This window comes from Protomyctophum bolini (assembly GCF_963924005.1).
Source record: "Protomyctophum bolini genome assembly, chromosome: 3".
Lineage (NCBI taxonomy): Eukaryota > Metazoa > Chordata > Actinopteri > Myctophiformes > Myctophidae > Protomyctophum > Protomyctophum bolini.
Window position 1 is genome coordinate 39,412,681 of NC_137864.1, and position 26,966 is coordinate 39,439,646.

Sequence of the window (26,966 nt, forward strand, 5' to 3'; positions counted from 1 at the left end):
TAAAGTTATTCTCTCTGTGATTTGACCATAAAGCTGTCGATTCAAGTTCTTTGCAATGCAGAAGTCAAGACCGTTTTCAATGAACATTGTTTAATAGGAAAGCATTATAAAAAGTAAAGAGCATCTATTATGAGTATATACGTACAACATGTGGATAACAAATTACATGAATAATAATACCAAGTATGTAAACTACGGTAGTTTTACATGAGACTGGATTATAGGGTGATACTAAAACGTGGGAACAAAGGAAGCTAAGAACAATAACATTATCAAATATCAAAAGTGTTAAAGAAGAATACTGTAATAGACCCAGTCTAGGGTTCTGGACAGTAATGCAGAATGCATTATTATTGTACATATTCATATTCAGAGTGTTGAATGTAAACGTTGTGGAGGATGTGAAGGGTTCACAGTATTTACAGCATACAGTAGTGCTTTCTGTACATTCATGAATATCATCACAGCACATCTGGAAAGAATGAAAGACAATTTAAAGTATGGGATAAAATGACCACTTTGTTAAGACGTTTTGACGATATAGCCTACCACCCCATGCGTGCGCACGGACGCACGCACACACACACACAGGGGATGAAAATAAAAAGTACATGATAACGGTGTCAACTCTGTCGAATACAAAACATGTACAAACTGGGCCTTTTCAACTGTAAGGCCTTTCTTTGTAGGAGTCGACCTGTAAGAAGGGTTACAGATATAGAACTGCAACAAGGAAACACTGACCGATGGAGCTGAACGCTACAGAAGATAGTCTAGATGAAGGTCCAGGGGAACCAGTTCTATAGAAACCAGGTCTACTAGTGTATTAAAGGAACCAGTTCTAAAACTAAAAGTTCTGCTGGTGTATTAAAGGAACCAGTTCTAAAACCAGTTCTGCTGGTGTAAAAGGAACCAGTTCTAAAACCAGTTCTGCTGGTGTAAAAGGAACCAGTTCTAAAACCAGTTCTGCTGGTGTATTAAAGGAACCAGTTCTAAAACTAAAAGTTCTGTTGGTGTAAAGGGAACCAGAGTGAAGGTGTCATCGTTTAGTTTAGTATCTCACAAAAACATTATCGTGGGGGGTAGTTTAATTAACTACCTTCCTGGGGCGTGGGGGTAGCTTAAAGGAGAATTCCATACTAAAAGGCTTTCTTACCTTTCTTTGTAGTTGTTACGTCCCCACCAAAGAGGTCCAGGTGTTATTTTGTGCAAAAGCTCCTTATTGGCTATTTCCCCTATACCATAAGCCCTAAATGAATTGCATTGAATTGAATGGGAATTGAATGGGGCTATGGGGTGTTGTGCTAATTCGCTTATTTCCATCGCTCAAAATTATAATTTCTTTGTATATATCCTCTCTTCATAATGTAAATAATATCCTAAGCGGATTAGCATAACACCCCATAGCCCCATTCAATTCAATGCAATTCATTGAGGGCTTATGGTAGGGGAAATAGCCATTAAGGAGTTTTTGCACAAAAAAACACCTGGACCTCTTTGGTGGGGACGTAACGACTACAAAGAAAGATAAGAAAGCATTCTAGCATGGAATTCTCCTTTAATTAACTACCTTCCTGGGGCGTGGGAATAGCTTAATTAAAGGGACACTTCACCCTTTTTGCTAAAAAATATATGTTAATGACGTTTAGAAGCTTTAGAACACTTTCCTGGGGGTCTTTATGATATTTAGATATTTTAGATTGTAGCAGTGAGCCTGGTGTCTCTGATGTCATGGACACTGGTCTCACTACCTTCCTGGACTACATGTTGTCTCAGTAAGACAGCTCTCCCCCCTATCCACAAGGAGGAGCAGTGCACCAAAGAAGTATGGGAATTGTAGTCCAGGAAGGTAGTGAGACCAGTGTCCATGACATCAGAGACAACAGGCTCACTGCTACAATCTAAAATATCTAAAACCACATATTACACACATAAAGACCCCCAGGAAAGTGTTCTAAAGCTTCTAAACGTCATTAAAATATATTTCTTTGCAAAAAGGGTGAAGTGTCCCTTTAATTAACTACTTCCTGGGGCATGGGGGTAGCTTAATTAACTACTTCCTGTGCGGCTGTGCGCCGGGCGGAGGGGGGGGGTGGGGGGAAGGGAGGGAAGCTGAACGGGGGAGGGGGCTGGCCTATGAAGCCCAGGAGAGAGGCGGGGGGGGCCGCGGGGGGAGGGGCGAACTTCTGGGCCATGAGAGGCACGGGCCCCCCCCCCGGAGGAGGAGGAAGGGCGGGGCCAAACGGAGCCTTGTTGTGATTGGACTGGCTGGTCGGGACGGGTCTGGAGCCATAGCTGCTCCCCCCGGAGGCGTAGCTCTGGTACTGCGGCTCCGAACTCCTGGCGCTGTCCCGGCTGCCGCGATCTCGCTCTCTGTGGGAGGAACGGGTACGATATTTATACTTTATACTCTGTACGAGGAACAGGTACGATATTTATACTTTATACTCTCTGTAGGAGGAACGGGTACGATATTTATACTTTATACTCTGTACGAGGAACAGGTACGATATTTATACTTTATACTCTCTGTAGGAGGAACAGGTACGATATTTAGAGTTTATAGTTTTAGTCAGTTTGGACATTGGATTATAGCGCCACCAGGAGGCCACAACCTGACGTGCCCTGCTGGGGACCTGTCCTATTATAGCGCCACCAGGAGGCCACAACCTGACGTGCCCTGGTGGAGACACGTCCTATTATAGCGCCACCAGGAGGCCACAACCTGACCTGGCATGGTGGAGACCTGTCCTATTATAGCGCCACCAGGAGGCTACAACCTGACCTGCCCTGGTGGAGACCTGTCCTATTATAGCGCCACCAGGAGGCCACAACCTGACCTGGCCTGGTGGAGACCTGTCCTATTATAGCGCCACCAGGAGGCCACAACCTGACGTGCCCTGGCCTGGTGGAGACCTGTTCTTTCTTTCTCCATTGCTCTGTAAAGCACTTTGAGCTGCATAATTCATTTCATGTCATGAAAGGTTCTACAGATACTTTGAAGAAGGCATTTTGTGCCAAACGTTGGTCATCTTAAAATAAAGGATTTTCGCATTATTATTATTTTTATTATGAACCTTGTGTAGGAGGACGATGAGTTGGAGGAACGTTCTGCGTCTCGGTTGATGTTTCCGCGTCCGTTGCGATTGAAGCTTCCGCTGTCGGCTTTAGCTCCTCCTCCTCCTCCCCCTCTTCCTCCTCCCCCCCCTCCTCCTCCTGCTCCTCCTCCTCCTCCTCTTCCTCCTCCTCCTCCTCCTCCTCTCCCTCCTCCTCCGACGGAGCGCATGCGACGGTCGCACTCGTCCTGGAACATCATGTTGGGGTTGTTGGAGTTGGAACCAGTGTTACGGTAACGCATTCTACCCCCTGGGGAGGCACAGGAGGAAATAACATCTTTATTGTCATTCTACCCCCTGGGGAGGCACAGGAGACAATAACATCTTTATTGTCATTCTACCCCCTGGGGCCTGTTTCACGAAACTTGGATTAGAGATTAAACCAAGATTTAACACATATCCTGGTTTAATATATCCTGGATCAGCGATTAACCGGTTTCATGAAAGCTGGTTAATCTTGCCAGATTAATTTAACCAGTTAACCTGGATATGTTGAGGCTTGATTCGGTTTCATGAAAGTGATGCTACATTAGTTACCATGGAAACTAATGCTTTGGATTTAGCCTGCTCCGGACCAGGCTAACAGCCAGGTTTAACCTAATCCTGATGTCTTTACTGTTCATTAAGCAGTCAAACTGATCACAAACCAATGATGTTTTCCAGACTTATTCAATTATTATGGGTTTATGTTGCCTTATTTGTATCGGTCTGCATTAAAGGACTAATTTAAGCACTATATAAAATAGGGATGCGCCGATCGATCGGTTGCCGATCGATCGGTTGCCGATCGATCGGTGGCCGATCTTCAAAGAAAAAAGCTGCGCCGTTTACATAAAAAATAATGTGTCGATCTAAATCTGTTACAATGTACAATGAAGATCTATCGATCTAAATCGGGTAGTAAAAACGGGTAACAAGAAGACTCACCCCGGGGGGTGCCCGTTTTACCTCCCGGAATTTTCCTCAGTGAGGGGGATAACTTTGTAATATGCTATTGGCTGTTTGTATTCTTTTTGGAAAAATATAAAAAGATACTCCTGTGGAAAGGCTATATTATATTACTTATATTGACCCTATAAACAATTTAGTATTATTTAGTATATGTAAGGTTTTGCCCCCTCAAATGGTACCTCGTCAGATAATACCCACATATCCTACAACAACTTCTGTGAACAGACTTCACTGTAATAGTTTTTCATAAATTATATTTGTACTTGGGCTGTTCTGCTGTCATGAAAGTTTATAGTTAGAGAAATTCAAAATCCAGCCGTCTGCTGTCCAGCCTCACCCACCAACCCCTCCCTCACTGGGGAAAATTCTGGGAGGAAAACAGAAACGGGGTGAGTCTTCTTGTACTCGTAAAAACGGGTGAGCGTGGATCCTTACCTCCTCCTCCCCCCCCTCCTCCCCCGCCTCGTCCTCCAGAGTCCACCAGCTGCATCAGTTTGGGGTTGATGGCCTGCCGGGCCTCCTGCAGAACCTTGATGAGGTCGCGGGCCTGCCGCAGGTTCCCCGCGGTGAAGAAGGTGTACGCCGTGCCCTTGTTGGTGCTGCGCGCCGTGCGGCCGATGCGGTGCACGTAGTCCTCCGACGAGTTGGGATAGTCGTAATTGATGACGAACTTTATGTCGTTCACGTCTGTTGTTCAGGGATGGAGCGGTTTGGGCCAAACGAGGGGGGAGGAGGAGGAGGAGGAGAGGAGGGGGGGGGGGGGGGGAGAGAGGAGGAGGAGGGGGGAGAAATTACACCGTTTCAAAAAAGAATGAGTATTTTTTTACTAGGGCTGGGACTCGATAAAAAATCTAATACATTTTAAGCATTTTAACCCATTTCGTCTTCTAAATCCTGACAGTTTTCTGAAAAACCCCATGTTTTCTGTGTCAGTGGTTCTCAAACATTTCCATGTCAACCGGTATATGTAATTGAAAATATGTTGTTCCAGGGACCCCCTATAAAATGTGTATAAACAAATCAATTACAATTCATATTAATGATAAATGTATAACATCTCGATAAATTACAAAGTCTGCACAAAGTCTGCATAAATGAACCACTTACCTTACTTACCAAATAAAGTTAAATATAAAAACACACATCCAGGTAGGGTAATTTAATTCCTGCTCAGTCTGGATCTACAAGCTCATAACACGCTGCGCGCATCGTTTTATGAGCTTGTAGATCTGCTCTCGTTGCCAAATGTTCTCCCCAGAACAGGGATGATAGGCTCATGTTCTCCCCAGAACAGGGATGCTAGGTTTATGTTCTCCCCAGAACAGGGATGCTAGGTTCATGTTCTCCCCAGAACACGAATACTAGGGTCTTGTTCTCCCCAGAACAGGGATGCTAGGTTAATGTTCTCCCCAGAACAGGGATGCTAGGCTCATGTTCTCCCCAGAACAGGGATCCTAGGCTCATGTTCTCCCCAGAACAGGAATGCTAGGCTCATGTTCTCCCCAGAACAGGGATGCTAGGCTCATGTTCTCCCCAGAACAGGGATGCTAGGCTCATGTTCTCCCCAGAACAGGGATGCTAGGCTCATGTTCTCCCCAGAACAGGGATGCTAGGTTCATGTTCTCCCCAGAACAGGGATGCTAGGCTCATGTTCTCCCCAGAACAGGGATGTTAGGCTCATGTTTTCCCCAGAACAGGGATGCTAGGCTCATGTTCTCCCCAGAACAGGGATGCTAGGTCCATGTTCTCCCCAGAACAGGGATGCTAGGCTCATGTTCTCCCCAGAACAGGGATGCTAGGCTCATGTTCTCCCCAGAACAGGGATGCTAGGCTCATGTTCTCCCCAGAACAGGGATGCTAGGCTCATGTTCTCCCCAGAACAGGGATGCTAGGTCCATGTTCTCCCCAGAACAGGGATGCTAGGTCCATGTTCTCCCCAGAACAGGGATGCTAGGCTCATGTTCTCCCCAGAACAGGGATGCTAGGCTCATGTTCTCCCCAGAACAGGGATGCTAGGTCAATGTTCTCCCCAGAACAGGGATGCTAGGCTCATGTTCTCCCCAGAACAAGGATGCTAGGCTCATGTTCTCCCCAGAACAGGGATGCTAGGCTCATGTTCTCCCCAGAACAGGGATTCTAGGCTCATGTTCTCCCCAGAACAGGGATGCTAGGTTCAGGCTATGAGGACAAAACAACCGTCACAGTGTTAAAACTCAAAGTGACGTCAGAATCTGATCCAAGAACGAACCAGAAAATACAAATAACTTTTAACTAATTACTATAAAGGCTTTGTGTTTAATAATGTTCATAATCTGAGTAGGAACCAAAGTGTCCTGGGTAGGAACTAAAGAACACAGGAGTCCGTTTCTCATTACAGAGGACACGGGGCTCCGACCGAACTGCCGAGTCCGACAAAGAAATAAGTCCCCCCCCCCTAAATACCAATAGGTTGGTCACGTGACCAATAGATTGGTCATGTGACCCGATAGAAATGAGCACTCAATGAAAGTCCAAAAACAATGAAGAAGTCTACACAATTAGAGAACGTAGCATAATTGACAGTTTGACCACCAATGCCTGTTATCTCTCCTAAGGGTACCAACATCACTACAGCATGGAGTTGTGGACAAAATCTCATCCAACAACAACATATTATAAATCTTGGTTCTGAGGCTAAATGTCATCAAATGGTGGTCCGTGGCTCAGATGGGTCTGAGAGGCTAAATGTCATCAAATGGTGGTTCCGTGGCTCAAATGGGTCTGAGGGGCTAAATGTCATCAAATGGTGGTTCCGTGGCTCAGATGGGTCTGAGAGGCTAAATGTCATCAAATGGTGGTCCGTGGCTCAAATGGGTCTGAGAGGCTAAATGTCATCAAATGGTGGTTCCGTGGCTCAAATGGGTCTGAGAGGCTAAATGTCATCAAATGGTGGTTCCGTGGCTCAAATGCCCAATAAAATAACGGACCTGGATATGAATAGGGTTTGGGGGAATAAATAAATAAACCTGGCTCTACTGTGGTCTTGTCATTACCCTAAATGTAACCGTGTTCTCATGGAGGATTAGAGGGTACAGTAACATTACCCTAAATAAGGGTGGTGGTCTTATGGAGGGCTTGGAGAGGGTACGGAGGGTGAGGAGGTACTTACCCCTGTCCGTCCGGGGGAGGGCCTGTCCTGGTCAGTCCTGGTTCTGTCGGAGGAGCAGGAGAAGGGGGGAAGGGGACAGGAGAGAGGAGGAACGCGTGGGCCCCCCTCGCACCGTGTTCCCCCCTCGCCATAACGCACACCAGCAACGTCGGACGGGAGCAGAACCGTTTGGAACCGCACGAAGACCACCACGGTTCTGTTTGCTCTCTCGCCGGGTTGCAGGAGCCCTCCTCCTCAGAGACCCTCTGGCCCAGGACTGGATCCAGACGTCACCCTCCAACTCTCTCTGTCTCCCGTCTTGTGTCTGCTTTTTTGGGCTTTTGTTCACGGGCGGATGGGGCAGACACACAGGAGACACCTCAGGCTGGGCCCAGGGAGAGGCCGTTGGACTTAGACACTTGCTGAGAGGGGGTGGTGGGGAAGCTACACGGCCCAAACCGGCACCAATGAGAGGGGGTGGTGGGGAAGCTATACGGCCCAAACCGCACCAATGCAACTCCTTGCTACAAAACAGTTTTAAAAAGACATGTCCCACCAATGCAACTCCTTGCAACTGACATAGGGGATAAGAATGGTTTCATGCGACTGCTATTCGTCTACTCGCAAACCGTTTGGTTGCAAGGAGATGCGTGGCAAATCGTTGGTGTGGTTTGGGGAATCTTATGGTTATGGAAGGGGCCCCGATTCCTCCTGAACCTAGCAGCGACGCATCGACCTACATGTGGCCAGAGTAAGGGTTTGTGGCCCTGAAGTCCTAAACCGTGGCAGAGAGCAGGGTTTGAGGCCCTGCAGAGCAGGGTTTGTGGGTTTGTGGCCCTGCAGAGCAGGGTTTGAGGCCCTGCAGAGCAGGGTTTGTGGCCCTGCAGAGCAGGGTTTGTGGCCCTGTGGTGACAGCAACACAGCAGACTGCCTGTTACAGCCGCCATGCGCTGCCCGACCCTGAGAGAAGAGGGAGAGAGAACAAGGAGACGGTCACTGTAGAAGGATGAAACTGACTCCACTTCTTCCCCCTTCTCACTCCTAACAGCTTCTCACTCCTAACAGCTTCTCACTCCTAACAGCTTCTCACAGCTAACAGCTAACACAAGGAAACTAGTCTGTCTGATTGAAGTGTGGGGTAACTAAACGGATGCGTTGTTTCACACTCAACATTTTAAAATAATCAATAATTAACATTAACAGCAATGTTTAGAGTAATAATGAGAACGCATTGACACCATGGGAGACATGAGGGGGGTTTAGTGAAGGGACTGTCTGTCCCAACACCCCTGATGCTTTAGGAGGGGAGGTGAAGGGTAGGGACCCCTGATGCTTTAGGGGGGGCAGTGAAGGGTCCCCGGGGACCCCTGATGCTTTAGGAGGGGTGGTGAAGGGTCCCCGGGGACCCCTGATGCTGTAGGAGGGGCGGTGAAGGGTCCCCGGGGACCCCTGATGCTGTAGGAGGGGCGGTGAACGGGGGGACCCCTGATGGTTTGGGAGGGGCAGTGAAGGGTGGGGACCCCTGATGCTTTAGGAGGGGCGGGGGGGTACTGCTTTCAGGCAGTGTGCCAAAGAGCCCTGATGGAACTTAACTACAGTAACAAGAAACAGACCGTCGGACCGACAGGGAACCAGAAGACACGAGGACCTCGACATGGATGTCAAGGTTTACCAGAATCTATTTCTGGAGCTATGCTGCGTGCGTGCGCGCGTGCGTGCGTGCGTGCGTGCGTGTGTTTGTTGTCATGATTTGTCACGAAAAGAGTTGGCTTTGTCCACAGCGTAAACGTCTATAAATAAATACTATGAGAAGAATTAACGGGGAATCATTTCCTGGGCCCTGGTATGGGGCGGGACTGGGCCCTGGTAGGGGGCGGGACTGCGATGCTCTATAGCTCAGAGACTAAAGTATCTGCCCAGCACTGCAGAGTCTAGGGCTTTGACTCCAATGCAGTCTAGGGCTTTGACTCCACTGCAGTCTAGGGCTTTGACTCCACAGCAGAGTCTAGGGCTTTGACTCCACAGCAGAGTCTAGGGCTTTGACTCCACAGCAGAGTCTAGGGCTTTGACTCCACAGCAGAGTCTAGGGCTTTGACTCCACAGCAGAGTCTAGGGCTTTGACTCCACAGCAGAGTCTAGGGCTTTGACTCACTCCACAGCAGAGTCTAGGGCTTTGACTCACTCCACAGCAGAGTCTAGGGCTTTGACTCCACAGCAGAGTCTAGGGCTTTGACTCCACAGCAGAGCAGACCGTCTCCAGACCGTCTCTAAACAGTTAATTGGCCCATGTTTGGGGGAGGGTGACATTTATTTTACACTATGGCTGGGGGGGGGGGCATGTTGAGGGAGGAACAGGTCCTCCCGGTGAGGGCTCCTCACTACCTGTAAGGACCTCCCGGTGAGGCTCCTCACTGCCAGTAGGGTCCTCCCGGTGAGGGCTCCTCACTGCCAGTAGGGTCCTCCCGGTGAGGGCTCCTCACTGCCAGTAGGGTCCTCCCGGTGAGGGCTCCTCACTGCCAGTAGGGTCCTCCCGGTGAGGGCTCCTCACTGCCAGTAGGGTCCTCCCGTGAGGGCTCTTCAATGCCAGGAGGGTCCTCCCGGTGAGGGCTCCTCACTGCCAGTAGGGTCCTCCCGGTTAGGGCTCCTCACTGCCAGTAGGGTCCTCCCGGTTAGGGCTCCTCACTGCCAGTAGGGTCCTCCCGTGAGGGCTCTTCAATGCCAGGAGGGTCCTCCCGGTGAGGGCTCCTCATTGCCAGGCGGAGCCAGTAGGGTAGCACAGTGTGGCAGGAATTAATTGGCAGAACAAGTCAAAGTGATACAAATGATTGGCTATTCTAAATTAGTAAAAAAAAAAAATCAAAGGTGGAATGAAAAATTAAAGGTGGAAGCTTTAAAAATGAAAAATGTGTTATCAGATGAATATTCACCTGATGAATCATTTAAGATGTGGCAAAATCCAGCATGTCAATCACTCCTATCTCGTCACATAAAACATAAAACATTATGTTTTGATTCTCACCGCTAAACATCATGACAAATTATATTGAGAATGTCCAATAGAATTCATGAGCTAATGTCACTGGCATAAGGGCATTGTGTTATTAATATCTAGCAGGCTGGGCCAGAGGGAGTCTGAGTGGAGGAGGATGTTATTAATATCTACCAGGCTGGGCCAGAGGGAGTCTGAGTGGAGGATGTTATTAATATCTACCAGGCTGGGCCAGAGGGAGTCTGAGTGGAGGATGTTATTAATATCTACCAGGCTGGGCCAGAGGGAGTCTGAGTGATGGAGGATGTTATTAATATCTACCAGGCTGGGCCAGAGGGAGTCTGAGTGATAGAGGATGTTATTAATATCTACCAGGCTGGGCCAGAGGGAGTCTGAGTGGAGGAGGATGTTATTAATATCTACCAGGCTGGGCCAGAGGGAGTCTGAGTGATGGAGGAGTGCACAGGGTAATGAGGGAGTCCATCTCACTGGTAAAGTACGAGTGGAAATAGTGAAATATGTATCGCTAAATGGAGAGAAATCTGATGTTCTATGTACAGCTATGCACATTCTGCGTGTGTGTGCGTGCGTGCTATGTGTTAATGTGACATACCCAGACCACGTGAGGCCACATCAGTGGCGATGAGTATGGGAGCTTTACCGCTACGGAACTCTGTGGAGGAAAACAGAGCATTAGGGAGGACTCTAGAAAATGAATTCTGTGGAGTTAAACATTAAGCATTAGGGAGGACTCTAGAAAATGAATTCTGTGGAGTTAAACATTAAGCATTAGGAAGGACTCTAGAAAATGAATTCTGTGGAGTTAAACATTAAGCATTAGGGAGGACTCTAGAAAATGAATTCTGTGGAGTTAAACATTAAGCATTAGGGAGGACTCTAGAAAATGAATTCTGTGGAGTTAAACATTAAGCATTAGGGAGGACTCTATAAAATGAATTCTGTGGAGTTAAACATTAAGCATTAGAAGGACTCTAGAAAATGAATTCTGTGGAGTTAAACATTAAGCATTAGAAGGACTCTAGAAAATGAATTCTGTGGAGTTAAACATTAAGCATTAGAAGGACTCTAGAAAATGAATTCTGTGGAGTTAAACATTAAGCATTAGGGAGGACTCTATAAAATGAATTCTGTGGAGTTAAACATTAAGCATTAGAAGGACTCTAGAAAATGAATTCTGTGGAGTTAAACATTAAGCATTAGGGAGGACTCTATAAAATGAATTCTGTGGAGTTAAACATTAAGCATTAGGGAGGACTCTATAAAATGAATTCTGTGGAGTTAAACATTAAGCATTAGGGAGGACACTGCCAGTTGTTCCTCAGATATTCATTCTGACCGTGTTTTGATTAATTTATTGACAACAAGCACATGTCGGAAAAACAACGATTTTAGTCAAAATGATCACACAATACACCCTCTCGTGTAATATTGCAATTATACAACAGTTACCCTTAAAACTAAGGAAATCGCTGAAATAATATATTTATTTAATGACAGATTAAAGTTTGCTGCGCTCTGGGAAAACAGAGCAGCTGAATTCTTTGTTTTGATTAGGTGGTGAATCGTGCTGGTTTAACCCACGGCTAGAAGGCTGTTTCAACCAATCAGATTGCTTCCTCGAAACGACCCGAGGTATAATTATAGGACGAGTATACCTGCGATTAGCAACAACAAGGAAGAAAAACAACTCTCACCTGCGAGAACCCAGTCTCTTTCTGGCTGCGTCTTGTCTCCATGGATACACATGGCTGGCCATCTGCTAACACACAGAGTATTATTTTTGTTATTATCATTATCTATAATACGGAACCACAGTATTATTGGACTTGAGTGCCCTGAAAGGCGCCTTATAAATAAAATGTATTATTATTATTATTATTAAATGCACAGTATGTAAAATATCCTCCTGGAGAGAGAGGGGGAGGGGGAGGGGGGAGGAGAGAGAGAGAGAGAGAGAGAGAGAGAGGGGGGGGGGGGGGGGGGACAGAGAGACAGAGAGAGCGAGAGAGAGACGTAAAGTGTTCCCATTCCAAAGAATAAGAAAGCGGTGTAGCGCGAGGCCGTGTAAAGTCAGGCTGTAGGGGGCGCTGCGTGAGTAACTCTCCACCACCCGGCCGACAGCCTGATGTCATTTCATACGATCAGATCAGTCCCAAGACGAGACCAGGACAGATGGAGGGCGAGGGCGAGACCAAGACGAGACCGAGACAACGGAAATTTGACAACAGAAATGTATTGTGATTAATTAGACCATACTATGACATCACTACAGTGAAAAGTCTAAATACTTAATTGTTTTTTTTTTTTTTTTTCATTGTGGGACTGCAATTTGAACCGAATCGGTAGAATGGCCCATATTATATGCTTATTGCTTAGATGACTTATATTATATTAGCATGTTGTTCGTGGTTGTTTTTGTGGTTTTTAAATGAACTTGTGTTTTTTAATGTTTTACTGTAAAGCACTTTGGTACAACGTTGTTGTTTTAAAATGTGCTATATAAATAAAGATGGTATGGTATGGTATGGTATATTAGAATAAAGTTATATAAATAAAGAATAAAGACGAAACGGAAGTGGCGAGGAGGCTCCACTTCCGCTTTATATTTTACTCATGATCAGAGCTTCCGTTGCTCCAGACTGTATGACGGAAGCATTTATATTTTACTCATGATCAGAGCTTCCGTTGCTCCAGACTGTACGATGAAGCATTTATATTTTACTCATGATCAGAGCTTCCGTTGCTCCAGACTGTACGATGAAGCATTTATATTTTACTCATGATCAGAGCTTCCGTTGCTCCAGACTGTATGACGGAAGCATTTATATTTTACTCATGATCAGAGCTTCCGTTGCTCCAGACTGTACGACGGAAGCATTTATATTTTACTCATGATCAGAGCTTCCGTTGCTCCAGACTGTACGATGAAGCATTTATACTTTAGTCATGACAGCTCTTCCGTTGCTCCAGACTGTATGTACAGTAAGTACAGTGTACTCTTCCGTTGCTCCAGACTGTATGTACACTAAGTAAGTACAGTGTACTCTACTGTACGATGAAGTCGTCAACAGTCTGGCAACGTCTCGTCTCACCCGTCTCGTCTCATCCTCCTGGTCAGCTCGTCGCAACGCTTCTTGGTTTCCACGAAGATGATGGTCTTGTTCTCCTTCTCCGCCATGATCTCTTCCATCAGCTGGAGGAGTCTGCAGAGAGGAGACACAGGGAGAGACGTCTTCATGTGAAAACATAGGAGACACAGAGGAGACACAGAGAGACGTCTTCAAGTGAACACATAGGAGACACAGAGGAGACACAGGGGAGACACAGAGGAGACACAGAGAGTTGACACAGGGAGAGACGTCTTAATGTAAACACAGAAGAGACACACAGAGGAGACACAGAGGAGACAGAGGAGACACAGAGAGAGACGTATACTGTAGTGGTCTTACTTGTTGTCCTTGTCGTGCTCCAGACACACGTCCACTATCTGTATAATGTAGTGGTCTGTGTGTATACTGTAGTGTTATATTATGTATACTGTAGTGTTATATTATGTATACTGTAGTGTTATATTATGTATACTGTAGTGTTATATTATGTATACTGTAGTGTTATATTATGTATACTGTAGTGTTATATTATGTATACTGTAGTGTTATATTGTGTATACTGTAGTGTTATATTATGTATACTGTAGTGTTATATTATGTATACTGTAGTGTTATATTATGTATACTGTAGTGTTATATTATGTATACTGTAGTGTTCTTACTTGTTGTCCTTGTCGTGCTCCAGACACACGTCCACTATCTGTATACTGTAGTGTTCTGTGTGTATACTGTAGTGTTCTGTGTGTATACTGTAGTGTTCTGTGTGTATACTGTAGTGTTCTGTTGTGTATACTGTAGTGTTCTGTTGTGTATACTGTAGTGTTCTGTGTGTATACTGTAGTGTTCTGTGTGTATACTGTAGTGTTCTGTGTGTATACTGTAGTGTTCTGTGTGTATACTGTAGTGTTCTGTGTGTATACTGTAGTGTTCTGTGTGTATACTGTAGTGTTCTGTGTGTATACTGTAGTGTTCTGTGTGTATACTGTAGTGTTCTGTGTGTATACTGTAGTGTTCTGTTGTGTATACTGTAGTGTTCTGTGTGTATACTGTAGTGTTCTGTGTGTATACTGTAGTGTTCTGTTGTGTATACTGTAGTGGTCTGTGTGTATACTGTAGTGTTCTGTGTGTATACTGTAGTGTTCTGTTGTGTATACTGTAGTGTTCTGTGTGTATACTGTAGTGTTCTGTGTGTATACTGTAGTGTTCTGTTGTGTATACTGTAGTGTTCTGTTGTGTATACTGTAGTGTTCTGTGTGTATACTGTAGTGTTCTGTTGTGTATACTGTAGTGTTCTGTGTGTATACTGTAGTGTTCTGTGTGTATACTGTAGTGTTCTGTGTGTATACTGTAGTGTTCTGTTGTGTATACTGTAGTGGTCTTACTTGTTGTCCTTGTCGTGCTCCAGACACACGTCCACTATCTGTATACTGTAGTGTTATGTATACTGTAGTGTTCTGTGTGTATACTGTAGTGTTCTGTGTGTATACTGTAGTGTTCTGTTGTGTATACTGTAGTGTTCTGTGTGTATACTGTAGTGTTCTGTTGTGTATACTGTAGTGGTCTTACTTGTTGTCCTTGTCGTGCTCCAGACACACGTCCACTATCTGTATACTGTAGTGTTATGTATACTGTAGTGTTCTGTGTGTATACTGTAGTGTTCTGTGTGTATACTGTAGTGTTCTGTGTGTATACTGTAGTGTTCTGTGTGTATACTGTAGTGTTCTGTTGTGCATACTGTAGTGGTCTTACTTGTTGTCCTTGTCGTGCTCCAGACACACGTCCACTATCTGCAGGATGTTGTGGTTGGCGCTGAGCTCCAGAGCTCCCACGTTGATCTGGACGTATTCCCGCAGGAAGTCCTCGGCCAGCTGGCGGACGTCCTTAGGCCAGGTCGCACTCCACATCAGAGTCTGTCTGTCTGGCTGAGAGACAGACAGGCAGGCAGTTAGACCACTACACATCAGAGTCTGTCTGTCTGGCTGAGAGACAGACAGGCAGTTAGACCACTCCACATCAGAGTCTGTCTGTCTGGCTGAGAGACAGACAGGCAGTTAGACCACTCCACATCAAAGTCTGTCTGTCTGGCTGAGAGACAGACAGGCAGACAGACAGGCAGTTAGACCACTCCACATCAGAGTCTGTCTGTCTGTCTGAGAGACAGACAGGCAGACAGACAGGCAGTTTGGTTTGGTTTGGTTTGTTTATTTAGCATATAATACAAAATGACAATAACATATAAAAGAAACAAAAATATAATGCATGGAAAGGAAGAAGCCTATGGGCTTATATGGAATCCTTTCCTAAAGGAAGTGGTTATTAGTTTAAAAGATTAAAAGTTCATTAAGAACAGAACATAAATCTAGAAGTTGTCAAAGGGGGGCAGCTGTGCAGTAAAGAAAATAAAAACACAGACTGCACAGAAAACAGAAATAAACAATACAACAACAAATACACAAAAGAAAATATAACACATCAAGGAAAAACATGAAATCTACAGAGACGAAAAAATAAGATATTTCTTAAGATGTTTTTTGAATATTGGTAAGGATAATGAGGATTTAAGTGAGGCATCTAGGGAGTTCCACAGATGAGGGCCTCTAAATTTGATGAAAGATTGATATTTGGACGTGCGACAATAAGGTAATTCAAAATGATCTCTTTGCCTTGTGGGGTAGGAGTGAATGTCCGAAGTAACCCGGAAGAAATTGTGAAAAGAAGACGGAAGGTCTTGTATGCATTTTTTGAATTTAAACATAAATAAACAGGTCTGGAAAACGTTTACTTTGTCGATGGGTAATAGCGAGTATTTAATAAAGAGCGGGGCAGACGGCTCATACCGATTTGAATGTGAAATCATTCTCAGAAACCTTTTTTGAATGATCAGTAATTTTGTGAGATTTGTTGAATATGTAGCAGCCCAGACAATATTACAGTAATTAATATGAGGGAAAATTAAGCTATAATAGAGTGTTAAATGACATGAAGGAAGAACAAAAGGGCAGATTTTTCTCAATATACCAAGCATCTTCATAGACTTCATACATACAGCATCAATATGTTGTTTCCAATTTAAATGTTCGTCTATAATGACACCCAAGAATTTAGTTTGGGGAACCTGGCAAATTTCAGAGCCATTGATTAAAATTCTAGGTTTTTCTTTGGGAAATGTTTTGTTTATATTACTAAAAATCATGAAGTTGCATTTTTTTATATTGAGGGTAAGCTTATTCAATTGAAACCATTTGAAGACATCCAACAATTCATCATTAACATGTTTAACGAGGGTGTTTAAATCCCTGTGTGAGGCAATTAGATTAGTATCATCTGCAAATAAAATAGGAAGAAACGTATTGCAGTTCATGGTTAAATCATTAATATAAATCAAAAATAATAAAGGACCAAGTATGGAGCCCTGTGGCACTCCGACTGATATTTTCAGCTTTGCAGATATACAACCATTGATACATACATATTGTTCTCTGTCCTCTAGATAATTAGAAAACCACTTGAGAGCAACATCCTGTAGGCCGTATCTATTAAGTTTAGAAACAAGAATTTGATGATTTACAGTATCGAAAGCTTTGGTTAAATCCAAGAAAACCCCAAGAGCAAATTTCTCGTCTTCTAGAGCAGAAGAGATATTGTTGGCAAGCTGTAACAGAGCTTGTTCAGTTGAGTGTTTCTTGCGAAATCCATATTGGTGGCAATAGAGGATGTTGTTCTGAAGTAAGTGAGCTGAGATTCTGGAGTAAATGAGTTTTTCCAAAATCTTTGAAAAACAGGGACCACTCAGTTAGACCACTACACATCAGAGTCTGTCTGTCTGGGTGAGAGAGAGACAAACAGACAGACAGACAGACAGACAGACAGGCAGTTAGACCACTACACATCAGAGTCTGTATGTCTGGGTGACAGAGACTGACAGACAGACAGACAGACAGACGGGCAGTTAGACCACTCCACATCTAAGGCCTCATTTAGACTGCAGTCACATCCAGTCAAATCTGATTTATTTCTCGAATCTGATCTTTTGGCCCAGCCGTTCTCACTGCTGTTTGGCAGGTGACCATGGGTCAGGTCTTACCCGTATCTGGTCCAGGACCATGGGGTCAGGTCTTACCCGTATCTGGTCCAGGACCATGGGGTCAGGTCTTACCCGTATCTGGTCCAAAACCATGGGTCAGGTCTTACCCCTATCTGGTCCAGGACCATGGGGTCAGGTCTTACCCGTATCTGGTCCAGGACCATGGGGTCAGGTCTTACCCGTATCTGGTCCAGGACCATGGGGTCAGGTCCTACCCGTATCTGGTCCAGAACCATGGGGTCAGGACCAGGTCTTACCCGTATCTGGTCCAGGACCATGGGGTCAGGAGCAGGTCTTACCCGTATCTGGTCCAGGACCATGGGGTCAGGTCTTACCCGTATCTGGTCCAGGATCTTGCGTATCTGCGGCTCAAAGCCCATCATGGGGTCAGGTCTTACCCGGATCTGGTCCAGGACCATGGGGTCAGGTCTTACCCGTATCTGGTCCAGGACCATGGGGTCAGGTCTTACCCGTATCTGGTCCAGGATCATGGGGTCAGGTCTTACCCCTATCTGGTCCAGGATCATGGGGTCAGGTCTTACCCCTATCTGGTCCAGGACCATGGGGTCAGGACCAGGTCTTACCCGTATCTGGTCCAGGACCATGGGGCCAGGAACAGGTCTTACCCGTATCTGGTCCAGGACCATGGGGTCAGGTCTTACCCGTATCTGGTCCAGGACCATGGGGTCAGGACTTACCCGTATCTGGTCCAGGACCATGGGGTCAGGTCTTACCCGTATCTGGTCCAGGATCTTGCGTATCTGCGGCTCAAAGCCCATGTCCAGCATGCGGTCGGCCTCGTCCAGGACCAGGTAGGTGCAGCGACGCAGGTTGGTCTTCCCCACCTCCAGGAAGTCAATGAGGCGACCGGGAGTAGCGATGACGATCTCTACACCTGGTACATTTAATATATATTTTTTTATCCCACGATTTTGTAACCCATTTTTCACCCCTGTGTCAATCATCTAATGTGATCCTGGGCTCTACACACCCTCCACCAACCTAGTACCCATATATGGGGGACAAGGGCAGAGCAACGGACTTGAACTCATGCTTCCTTCATGCCCGAGTGTCCAGGTTGCTCCTTTACACCTGACAGGGGGGAGTTTCCCTGGTTGGACGTATAGCGCGTGGAAGGAACACGTTATTCCAACCAGTACCTTTCCCCTCCATCAGGCGCCCCGGCTGGCCAGGGGGAGGCAGTTTAGTGACCAGGATTACTGCATGTTTTTTGTGAGGGTACCTACCCTAGGGGACACGGGGAGAACATTCAAACTCCACACAGAAAGGCCCTTTCGCCACACCTGGTACATTTAACGATACATTCACTACTTCATTAGACATAATAAACTACACCTGGTACATTTAACGATACGTTCACCATACACTACACCTGGTACATTTAACGATACATTCACCATAAACTACACCTGGTACATTTATAACGATACAGTCACCATAAACTACACCTGGTACATTTAACGATACATTCACCATAAACTACACCTGGTACATTTATAACGATACATTCACCACTTCATTAGACAGGATAAAATACACCTGGTACATTTAACGATACGTTCACCATAAACTACACCTGGTACATATAACGATACATTCACCATAAACTACACCTGGTACATTTAACGATACGTTCACCATAAACTACACCTGGTACATTTAACGATGCGTTCACCACTTCATTAGACAGAATAAACTATACCTGGTACATTTAACGATACATTCACCATAAACTACACCTGGTACATTCAACGATACATTCACCATAAACTACACCTGGTACATTTAACCATACATTCACCATAAACTACACCTGGTACATTTAACCATACATTCACCATAAACTACACCTGGTACATTTAACCATACATTCACCATAAACTACACCTGGTTCATTTAACCATACATTCACCATAAACTACACCTGGTACATTTATAACGATACATTCACCATAAACTACACCTGGTACATTTATAACGATACATTCACCATAAACTACACCTGGTACATTTATAACGATACATTCACTATAAACTACACCTGGTACATTCAACGATACATTCACCATAAACTACACCTGGTACATTTAACCATACATTCACCATAAACTACACCTGGTACATTTAACCATACATTCACCATAAACTACACCTGGTACATTTATAACGATACATTCACCACTTCATTAGACAATAAACTACACCTGGTACATTTAACGATACATTCACCATAAACTACACCTGGTACATTTAACGATACATTCACCATAAACTACACCTGGTACATTTAAAACAATACATTCACCATAAACTACACCTGGTACATTTATAACGATACATTCACCATAAACTACACCTGGTACATTTAACCATACATTCACCATAAACTACACCTGGTACATTTAAAATTATACATTCACCATAAACTACACCTGGTACATTTATAACGATACATTCACCACTTCATTAGACAATAAACTACACCTGGTACATTTAACGATACATTAACCATAAACTACACCTGGTACATTTAACGATACATTCACCATAAACTACACCTGGTACATTTATAACGATACATCCACCACTTCATTAGACAGGATAAACTACACCTGGTACATTTAACGATACATTCACCATAAACTACACCTGGTACATTTAACGATACATTCACCATAAACTACACCTGGTACATTTAACCATACATTCACCATAAACTACACCTGGTACATTTAACCATACATTCACCATAAACTACACCTGGTACATTTAACCATACATTCACCATAAACTACACCTGGTACATTTAAAATGATACATTCACCATAAACTACACCTGGTACATTTATAACGATACATTCACCACTTCATTAGACAATAAACTACACCTGGTACATTTAACGATACATTCACCATAAACTACACCTGGTACATTTAACGATACATTCACCATAAACTACACCTGGTACATTTAAAACGATACATTCACCATAAACTACACCTGGTACATTTATAACGATACATTCACCATAAACTACACCTGGTACATTTAACCATAAATTCACCATAAACTACATCTGGTACATTTAACCATACATTCACCATAAACTACACCTGGTACATTTAAAATGATACATTCACCATAAACTACACCTGGTACATTTATAACGATACATTCACCACTTCATTAGACAATAAACTACACCTGGTACATTTAACGATACATTAACCATAAACTACACCTGGTACATTTAACGATACATTCACCATAAACTACACCTGGTACATTTATAACGATACATCCACCACTTCATTAGACAGGATAAACTACACCTGGTACATTTAACGATACATTCACCATAAACTACACCTGGTACATTTAACGATACATTCACCATAAACTACACCTGGTACATTTAACCATACATTCACCATAAACTACACCTGGTACATTTAACCATACATTCACCATAAACTACACCTGGCACATTTAACGATACGTTGACCATAAACTACACCTGGTACATTTAACCATACATTCACCATAAACTACACCTGGTACATTTAACGATATATTCACCATAAACTACACCTGGTACATTAAACGATACATTCACCACTTCATTAGACAATAAACTACACCTGGTACATTTATAACGATACATTCACCATAAACTACACCTGGTACATTTATAACGATACATTCACCACTTCATTAGACAATAAACTACACCTGGTACATTTAACGATACATTCACCACTTCATTAGACAGAATAAACTACACCTGGTACATTTAATGATAGTCACTACTTGAAAAAAAAAAAAGGCTTCTAAGCCAGGGGCAGGTGGGCAACCCTTAGTGTTTTATTTATCTGCCAGGGGCAGGTGGGCAACCCTTAGTGTTTTATTTAGCTGCCAGGGGCAGGTGGGCAACCCTTAGTGTTTTATTTAGCTGCCAGGGGCAGATGGGGCAAACCTAAAGGTCATTACACACTGGCGAATTGGCGACGCGATATATTTGTGCGAATAATTCGCATTTAAAAAAAAACAATTGAAGTTCATGCAAGCTTCCACATCAGTGGCGAATGTGCGAATGTGCGACCGTTTTCGCTCTTTATTTGTTCGCTCTGGTGTCGTATTTTGCAGAGATTCGCAGGCGAACTGCAACATGCAATATTTCGCATTTTCAGATCGCTTATTCACATTGCGTCGCTAATTCGCCAGTGTGTAATGACCTTTAGTGTTTTATTTACCTCCCAGGGGCAGGTGGGCAACCCTTAGTGTTTTATTTAGCTGCCAGGGGGCAGGTGGGCAACCCTTAGTGTTTTATTTAGCTGCCAGGGGCAGGTGGGCAACCCTTAGTGTATTATTTCCCTGCCAGGGGGCAGATGGGCGACCCTTAGTGTATTATTTCACTGCCAGGGGGCAGGTGGGCAACCCTTAGTGTTTTATTTAGCTGCCAGGGGGCAGATGGGCGACCCTTAGTGTGTTATTTCCCTGCCAGGGGGCAGATGGGCGACCCTTAGTGTGTTATTTCCCTGCCAGGGGGCAGATGGGCGACCCTTAGTGTATTATTTCCCTGCCAGGGGCAGGTGGGGCAACCCTTAGTGTATTATTTCCCTGCCAGGGGCAGGTGGGCAACCCTTAGTGTATTATTTCCCTGCCAGGGGGCAGATGGGCGACCCTTAGTGTATTATTTCCCTGCCAGGGGCAGGTGGGGCAACCCTTAGTGTATTATTTCCCTGCCAGGGGCAGGTGGGCAACCCTTAGTGTATTATTTCCCTGCCAGGGGGCAGATGGGCGACCCTTAGTTTATTATTTCCCTGCCAGGGGCAGGTGGGCGACCCTTAGTGTGTTATTTCCCTGTCAGGGGGCAGGTAGGTCATATTTACCCCTCTCCAGGTCTCTGAGCTGCGGTCCTTTGGGCGCTCCGCCGTAGACACAGGTGCTCTTAATGCGAGACGACTTCCCGTACTCAAACGCCACCGTTTGCACCTGCTGGGCCAGCTCTCTGGTCGGAGCCAGGACCAGACACTGGTGGAGGGGGGAGAGAGACATTACGTCATTAGAGAGAGAGAGAGAGAGAGAGAGAGAGAGAGAGAGAGAGAGAGAGAGCTCTCCGTTTTTTGATTGATTGATTGATTGATTGAAATATGTATTAACAGTTTGTAGAATTACAGTACATTTCAAGCACAAACTCAATACAAAGACTGTTAACTGTGAGTGGACGACCCAATTAAGCATTACACTTGTTTACAACAGGGTCCACATTGTTCAATTCATCAAAACATTTAGAGACATACAAATAGACACCTCTATGTAGTTAAAGAACAGAACAGGAATTCATCATAAAGGAAGCAAAAAGGGAAAAGATACATATACAGTGAGGTGAAAGGGGGGGGGGGGTTGAAGGAGTCAAGGGATTCACATGTCTTCATTTATTTATTTTATTTATTTAAAGACGGTTACGCCGCGGACAAAGCCAACTCGGATCGTGACAAATCATGACAATGAACACAATGTTTTGGGCCGATCAAATCATTAGAAAGAAGAAAAGAAAGTCAGGAGACAACACTATTTGTTTTGTTTTTCGTCTTATGAATTATATGATCGGCCCCAAAACATTGTGTTCATTGTCATGATTTGTCACGATCCGAGTTGGCTTTGTCCGCGGCGTAACCGTCTTTAAATAAATTAAATAAATTAGTGCCGATGGGAGAATGCATTGGGTTTTCATTTCCTGGGCCACTCGTTTTTCTGAAAGGGGGAGGGACTGCGGCGCTCTATAGGGCGTTCCACATTTTGGTGGCATAGGAGCGAAAAGAGAGAGAGAGAGAGAGCTCTCCGGTGCACCGCAGCTCACCGGGTGCGTGTGTTAGGGGGACCATATTGGCGGTGGTATCTCTGGTATAATACTCACAATGGGTCCGTCTCCTCTCTCCAGATAGGGCTGATGGTTGATGTGGACGATAGCAGGAAGAAGATACTGGGATCAACAGAGACACTCAATTAATACAAATGCTAATTCACTTTATCTTAAGAGAATGTTAAAACGACACACGCACACACACACACACACACACAGAGTATATATGAACGTCCTTACTGCCAGGGTCTTCCCGGAGCCCGTCTGGGCGATGCCCACCATGTCTCTGCCGCTCAGAGCCAGAGGGAAGCCCTGAGCCTGGATGGCTGTCGGCTCCTTGAACTTCAGTCGCATCAGCGTGTCCATCACATACTCTGTTGGAAATGGGAAATAAATAGTGCATTGTGCCTTTAACCCAAGGCGCTTTACATAGACTGTGCATTACATTCACACACACATTCATACACCTTTACATTCACCCACACATTCACACACCTTTACATTCACCCATTCACACACCTTTACATAGATTGGGTGAATCCATTCACACACACATTCACACACCGATGGCGGAGGAAACCATGCAACCATTTTCTGGTTTTATCCTCGTAGCATTTTTGTTGTATTGACCTGTACTTTAGTTCTGAACCATTCTACAAACTGTTAATACAACAGTATCGTCTGTCAATCAATCAATCAATCAATCAATCAACCAACCAATCAAAACCTCTCTACTCACGAGGAAACTGTGCCTGGTGAAATCCGACCACAGCTTTTGGACATCCATTTCCTCTGATCGTGATCTCCTTCTTCCTGCGAAACTCCTCCATGTCGTACTGGAAACCAGATCAACAGAACATTAGTATTATCACTGCATTATTACTGTATTATCACTTTTATTACTGACACCATGTAGTACTGTTTACTGAACATTCTATATATTGGCCTATGACAGCCTTTATTTTTTATATATATTTATTTTTTATCCCACGATTTTGTAACCCATTTTTCACCCCTGTGTCAATCATATAATGTGATCCTGGGCTCTACACACCCTCCACCAACCTAGTGCCCATATATGGGGGAGAGCAACGGACTTGAACTCATGCTTCCTTCATGCCTGAGTGTCCAAGTTGCTCCTTTACACCTGACAGGGGGGAGTTTCCCTGGTTGGACGTAGCGCGTGGAAGGAACACGTTATTCCAACCAGTTCCTTTCCCCTCCATCAGGCGCCCCGGCTGGCCAGGGGGAGGCAGTTTAGTGACCAGGATTACTGCATGTTTTTTGTGACAGGTACCTACCCTAGGGGACACGGGGAGAACATGAAAACTCCACACAGAAAGGCCCTTTCGCCAACCCCGCCTTCGGGTATGGGCACTGATGACGCGGAGGAGGAAACACGCCGCCAGCACCCACAGCGTCCCGAGCGGGAATCGAACCCAGGCCCTTCTAGCTGTGAGGAGACAGCACTACCAACTGTGCCCCCGTGACCCCTATATGTGTGCGTGCGTGCGTGCATGTGTTCGTTGCTGCGTGTGTGTGCATGCATGCGTGCGTTGCTGCGTGCGTACCTGACTCATGCGCTGCACCTCGGGGTGCTCGGTGTAGAAGTTCTTCTCAAACTTGGGCAGGTCGTCCAGGTTCCATTTCTTCTTGCGGAGACGTTCTCCTGGGTTCCCAAACTTCATGGCTGGAGGGCCGCCGCCCCCTCCACGCCCCCCACCACCACCCCCAAACCTGGGCCTGACGGGGACAATGCATTGATTTGGTTATTATTCAACCCATTCTGACCCGAGATCAGATTCTAACGCACAGAAGAATGGTGGTTCTTTAACGCATTTTGACCTGAGATCAGATTCTAAAAATGTCTTAAATCCTGACAGAAAAACATGCAGGCCCTTTGGTTACTTCTACTCCACTACATCTCAGATCCAGCAAATATTGCGCCAAATACTAAATACCAGCGATGCACCGAAAGGGAAATTATTGGCCGAAACCGAATACCGAATATAGGAGGAAACAGTTGGCCGAAAACCGAATGCCGAATATGATTATTATTATTATATATCTTTTTTCCTACCATTGCACCTTAAAGCTACCTGATTTATGGCAAAATAAATTGTTATGGCAAAACTTAACTTAAATAATAATCACTATTATGGGGTCCATAAAACAATAGAGACTGTCAGACTAACTGAACTCTTACACTAATAAAATGCACTTTTATAATTTAATGCTGCTCAATTTTAATGCACTGCACTTTAGGATGTTATGCTTATTCTTATTGTATTGATTGGTTTTATATTAATATATTCACTCATTCACTGCTGGCCCTAGGGTGACCAGATGTCCCCTTTTGCGTGGGACAGTCCCTCATTTCCAAGATTTTTCAAGCGTCCCACAAATTGAGCCCTGTCCCACATTGTGACTGATGACAGGCATCAGTGTTCAAATGCCCTAATAGTTTAGTCCCCTAATAGTTGGCCTTCTGTTGTAAAGCTCTCTCATAGTCTCTTCCTGCAAGATGTGTTTTTAAGCCTGTTAAAATAGCATAAACATAAAAATAAAGCATGATTTTAAAACAAAATGTGAGACACCAGAGGAGTTTATAAATGATAGCCAATAGGCCTATGGTCGAATATGACATCAAGGCATTTAATAGCAACTCAAGTAGTAAGTTGCTAACTTGCTAACCCACATCATCCCACTTAATTGTCCCACACAAGCGATACTTCTGTCCCTCAAAAGAACAGTTTGGATCTGGTCACCCTAGCTGGCCCTGAGTTAGTTTGATATTAATATATTCACTGCTGGCCGTGAGTTATACGTTTGATATTAATATATTCACTGCTGGTCCTGAGTTCGTTTGTACTATAATATGTAAACATGTGGAAAATGACAAACCTTGAACATATCGCAGTATTTGATCATGTTTCACTTAAATAAATAAAAAACATTTGACAACTTTTCCCACCACTATTCCCATTGTTTGGGTAGTGCAGCTTAAGGGTTGTGTGCGTCTTATTGTCTCTCTCACACACACACACACACACACACACACACACGACGCACTTAATTTGCATCATGCTCATTTCACACAATAATAACAACAACAACAACAACAGTCAACAACACGGTAAATAAATGTGTGTGAATGTGTACCTGTCTCTGCCGCCTCGGTCTCTGTCTCCATAGGAGGAATTCCCTCTCATGTTTATAATTATACTGATGCAGAAATAAACAACACAATCTTTAATGTGATAAAGCTACACACTACTACAGCTAGACGCTCGAGCGTTTGCTAAAAGATCAACCAGACACAGGAATGCGTTGCTTCAGTTCGGTGAACAAAACAACCGAACCTCCAGTGAGAAGAATAATGTCTGTCTGTCTGAGAGAGAAATGGTTTGTTTATGCGAGCTGTTCTTCACACTGCGTCAACGTCACCAACGTTTTCTACGTAGCTTCATTCCTCTGTCTCGACGTTACGTTTTCTACGTGGTCTCCTCTGTGGATAGCGATAGCGCCACGTTACGTTTTCTACGTAGCCTCCTCTCTGGTTTGGCCGCCACTTTACGTTTTCTACGTAGCCTCCTCACTGGAGAGCGCCACGTTACGCTACGCGGTTAAACCAGAAAGGCGTTGGTGAATACGGCGTTACTACTCAGTGTTGCCAGGTC

The 26,966-nt window shown here is 44.6% G+C and overlaps 1 protein-coding gene across 1 annotated transcript; it reads right to left on the reverse strand.

The window, feature by feature from the left end:
- Nucleotides 1-13: 13 nt before the first annotated feature.
- LOC308312428 (putative ATP-dependent RNA helicase DDX5) lies at nucleotides 14-26,676 on the reverse strand. Its single transcript, XM_080759034.1, has 15 exons — nucleotides 26,449-26,676; nucleotides 24,858-25,029; nucleotides 24,026-24,122; nucleotides 23,527-23,660; nucleotides 23,341-23,406; nucleotides 22,313-22,454; nucleotides 18,133-18,293; nucleotides 15,064-15,236; nucleotides 13,297-13,407; nucleotides 11,899-11,960; nucleotides 10,797-10,856; nucleotides 4,503-4,754; nucleotides 3,278-3,366; nucleotides 3,078-3,232; nucleotides 14-2,373 (listed from the first exon to the last, which is right to left on the reverse strand). The coding sequence occupies exons 1-15, from the start codon at nucleotides 26,496-26,498 to the stop codon at nucleotides 2,046-2,048; spliced, it is 2,052 nt and encodes a 683-aa protein (XP_080615160.1). The 5' UTR covers nucleotides 26,499-26,676; the 3' UTR covers nucleotides 14-2,045.
- Nucleotides 26,677-26,966: the final 290 nt, after the last annotated feature.